This window comes from Triticum aestivum, chromosome 7A, assembly GCF_018294505.1.
Source record: "Triticum aestivum cultivar Chinese Spring chromosome 7A, IWGSC CS RefSeq v2.1, whole genome shotgun sequence".
In the NCBI taxonomy this organism is placed as follows: Eukaryota; Viridiplantae; Streptophyta; class Magnoliopsida; order Poales; family Poaceae; genus Triticum; species Triticum aestivum.
Genome location: NC_057812.1, coordinates 488,203,356 through 488,207,610, shown reverse-complemented (window position 1 = coordinate 488,207,610; position 4,255 = coordinate 488,203,356). Strand labels below are relative to the sequence as shown.

The window sequence follows — 4,255 nt, the reverse complement described above, 5'->3', positions numbered from 1 at the left end:
GCTGGAGACGCTTTCTGCGTTTGTTCGTGGAAGCTGGAAGGAAGGCAGGCGCGAAAAGGCTGCATGGGGATTGGGGAAGTCATTCCCTGGTGCACACGCACCCGGGCGAACAAACAATTTCAGCAGCGACTACGTGCCGTGTTTGCCTCAGGTGTGCCCCGTGCGGGCGAGCACAGGAGGTTGGCGGCGGCTGTGCGTATCGGGCAGGGAGAGGGTTCGTGAGGACTGAGGGAGAGAGTGAGATTGGGATTTTTTTATTGTTGGCTGACACTGACATGTGGGTCCCACATGTCATAACGTTCAAAGTGCCGGTCAAACATAACATTTTTGTTGAAGCACCAGTCAAACGTAACATAGTTGACTATTATGCCACATCAGCCCTGATGGGTGGGCCATTTCTGTCAAATTGCGTTTAAATCACCCGAACCGGTCACTAACAAAAGGTGGTAGGTCTGTGCGAAAAATTAACCTCAAGGCGATAGGTTTTTGTCACGCCCCTGAAAAGTGGTCGTTTTGGGAACCGCATGCCGTAGTTGTGCTAATCTAATGCTAAACACTTTGTCTAGGTGTGTTTTGTTGTCCATGTGTTCTGTGCAGTTGCCTCCGTCTTGTGTCTGTTTGGCTGATGTTTTTTCATTCGGTATGAGTTGCAGGTGCAAGTTAATTTGGAATGGGCTTCACGTTCCCTAGTGTGTGTGGCTGCAGGTGAACGTATTTTGGGTAGCGGAGGACTAGAGCAAAACCGCGTACATCGTGAGCTTAATGATCACCCAATAGTTCGACTATTAAACTTGCAGCCCGTTTCTTGACAAATAGAGTCAATCACTAATTTCAGTTCGTTACGCTAAATGAGCTAACGAGTTTCATGAGCAGCTCGATAAATTTGTTAGTATATCACAACATATATTCTTATCTTACATGACAATATTTTCGTGACTTTTCAACCCATCTATTCAATCTAATCGACTCATCCCAACCCACAGAGACAACAAACTAGCCCACCTCGAACAGTGGTAACCATCTTCTTTCGTGAAAATTCACACCCATGATTACTTGCGTGATTGATATCTTATGCGCGCTAACAAACATTGTGTCTCTGAGAGCTCTTTGCGTTAGCTACTTCTACAAAAATCTCATGGAAGACTCATGGGCATTATGCTGACAGAAAAAAAAGGACAGGGAATTCCACTTGGAGACACTATCTCAAGCTCCAGCCCTACATGCATACATCCATGAGCATCCACCATCACCTCAAACTTCATTCCAAGTACTATGGTCCTTTTCGAGTACTAGAACACATTGACAATGCTTCCTACAAGTTGTTGCTCCCTGTTGGCTGCCAACTGGACCATACATTCCATGTATCCCAATTGAAAAGGCACATTGGCCCAAAGGCCATCCCTACAGCACCTCACACTTAATCCTGATGGTACAATCCTCATTGAGCCTGTAAGAATTACTAGAACCCAAGCTTATTCCTCGAGTGCAGGGTAACATCAGTATCCCAGTCATTTCAGTGGAAGGTCAAATGGAAGAACATGCCTCCGGAGTAGGCGACATGGGAGGACTCCGCCTTTATCCACAAAATTTTCCCAGGCTTTGGGGCTTGAGGCAATATATTTGGTATGAGTTGCGGGTGCATTCGTTATGAATATATGTCTGACTATCATCAAGTGTTTATGTTCATTCTCAGTGTGCCGTCCCTGATCGCCGATCTCCGATCCAACGTCCTCCTGTGCCACTTACCACTTCGTTCTCGGGAGACGTCGCAGCCCATGTTGATCTCCGATCCAAGGGCTCCTGTGCATCGGCGTGACGCTATTTGAATTACGACAATAGCACGTTCTTCTACTGTTTACTAACACCTTTTCTCATCTGCAATCCTACAAGAGACAGTGAGTGGGAGCCTGAGGCTCACCTACTTTTGTAATCAGGTTAAACCCTAGCCCTTGTGTTCCGGCTGGCCATATATGCGCATCTACCAGTGGTCAAACCCTAGCTAAATCTCCTCCGAAATCCATCCATTTCTGTTCAAATTAGTGTGTGCTGCAGCGATCAGGGTTCAGAGATAGACTGAACCTGACAAGGCGGCCATCCTTCACATCTTTGACTTAGCATTGCTGCTATAGCAAGTATGGTATGGATCTTCTCAGGACTGGCCTCAATTCTTTGCTTCATTACCAAGAAAAGCAAGAACTTTCCGCCATGGATTCCAAGGGCGCATTTCCCCAGGATGAGCTGCATGACAAACCTTTGAAGATCGTAGGAGGTTTCTTGAAGATCTTCTTGACGAGGCTTTGGCGTGAATCCTCTGGTCAGTGCGTTAGGAGTGTTTGCATGTTGGAGAGGAAATGGATCTCCAAAAGACTTCTTTGCACGTGGCGAGCTTTGTTTCATGGAGGTGGAACACTTTTCTATCCGATGCTTGCTCCCGTGCAAGTGTGGTCTGAGGTTGATCAGGGAGTTCCTGCAAAGTTCTTGGTGATCAAGAACGGAATGAATATATAATAGCAACAAACTGCAATAACGTGCCTCCAAAAAATCTACTCCAGTACTAGTATATCAAACTTCCAGGCACCGCGGTCACCATAAACACTAAAGCACTACTAATTCTGGACTCCACCCATGCCATAAAAAGCTCTATCTAACATGACCTATTATCATCACAGAAACCAAACCATGGTTCTGGGTTCTGGTTGTGAGGTAACTAGTTTAGAAGCTCGGTACGGGTAAACAAAAGTTTCAGAGCATGTTTTTCCTACGATGAGCCTGGGGTGGAGGGGTTTGCAGCGGGGGTGGCGTCGGCGTCCTTCTTCTTCAGGTCTTCAAACTTGTCGATGGCGACCTGCAGCTCATCAGTGCTGCCGACTGCTCTCATGGTGTAATAGTACACCCCAAAGACGAACCCCGTCAACCCACCGCCCACCACCAGGTTCTTGGTCTTGGGAGCAAGGCTACCGAATCCCACCATCTGCTCCGGCAACTCGGCGCTGCTGCATGCAGGACACAGATATGGAAATGTTATGGCAACTTGTGGGACATGTTGATATCAATTCAAAATGCAAAGGCTATGTAAATGTGTGACAGTATAAACATAGAGATTCAAGCACATGACTTCGGTTTCCTTCTTCTGGCTCCCCTCTAGAAGTTACACAATTTTAACACTCGTAGTTCTGCAGCAACTCAAATGTGACTTCAGTCAGTGTTACCCTAAAAAAATATTCTGTTTTATCGAAGGAAAATAGGTGTTACTGATGTGTAGCCTTTCCAGATAAAACAAATATTATTTGTACATCAAAACAGGAACTACTGAAACAGCTTTCGTGTATACAGTACAGAGCACTCTAACAAGGTCTGTCTACTTGTTACTTTGTTAGCAACTTCAGAGTGAAAAATAGTGTTGGAACTTGTCAGCAACAAGGATCAAATGAGTCGAGAGGGAAACTAAATAATACTGTACATGCTGTTTCAAAGCTTCACCTGGGCCATGTGTGAGATTTGTTGGGTGAACTTTTTAAGACTAAATGAAGCACTCGAAACCCCAGCTTAAGTTCTTCATGTTTCTCCATATGCTAAGTACAGAGAAGAGCAATTCCCTTTCGATAGAGCACATGTAAGTTGAATCTATATAGACCACTGTGCTGAAATGTGTAAACGACACATGATGCAATTTATCATAGCGCTGATAATTGGCATTCTGACATGGTGACTTACTGAAAGAAAATTCGAAGGAAGTTAGAAAAAAATTCTTCCACAATTCCTCGTTCAGTCGTTTGCACAGAACATGATTACATTTTTGGGAGCTCACGAATTTATAATCTGCGTTCACTAACCATTGCAGTACCCTTGTGGTTGATGCTATGAAAATTGAAACCCTATTTGCAATTGCATGTCATGGAGTCACTGAAAGTGCTACATGGATCATATAACCAGAAATTATATACAGTACAAAATATTTTGTCTCCTTCCTTCCCATCCTGTGAGCATCCACAGACCCTACCCATGATCGGGATTGGGATCCAAGGCACAGAATGCAAGAGCAAGTGCCTTGATTCCTAAGCTAATATCGTCAAACTGATAGATAATTTGGTTTCTAAGCTTGTTTACCTGTGTATTAGGGTCTAATACACAAATCTAAAGACGGGTACAGGCACAAAGTAATCCAATTTGGTCCCGAAATCCCTTCTGAAAGAGAATGCTTAAATTCCCAAAATGTTGTGGCAATATACTACATGGGCGGATGCACCGTTGGATG

General features: G+C 44.6%; 1 protein-coding gene across 5 annotated transcripts in view; it reads right to left on the bottom strand.

Annotated features, from left to right (window-relative positions):
- Positions 1-1,306: 1,306 nt before the first annotated feature.
- The window catches only part of LOC123147722 (uncharacterized), a 3,556-nt gene continuing 607 nt past the window's right edge, over positions 1,307-4,255 (bottom strand). The window contains exons 1-3 of one of the 5 annotated variants that reach the window (XM_044567020.1): positions 3,111-4,249; positions 2,763-2,993; positions 1,307-2,467 (exon numbers count right to left, since the gene is read on the bottom strand). In XM_044567020.1, coding sequence (XP_044422955.1) covers positions 2,056-2,467; positions 2,763-2,971 — 621 coding nt within the window. In that variant the 5' untranslated portion in view covers positions 2,972-2,993; positions 3,111-4,249 and the 3' untranslated portion in view covers positions 1,307-2,055. Of the gene's footprint in view, positions 2,468-2,762; positions 4,250-4,255 lie in introns of those variants that run through there. The other 4 variants (XM_044567019.1, XM_044567017.1, XM_044567016.1 and 1 more) reach the window with 4 other exon arrangements.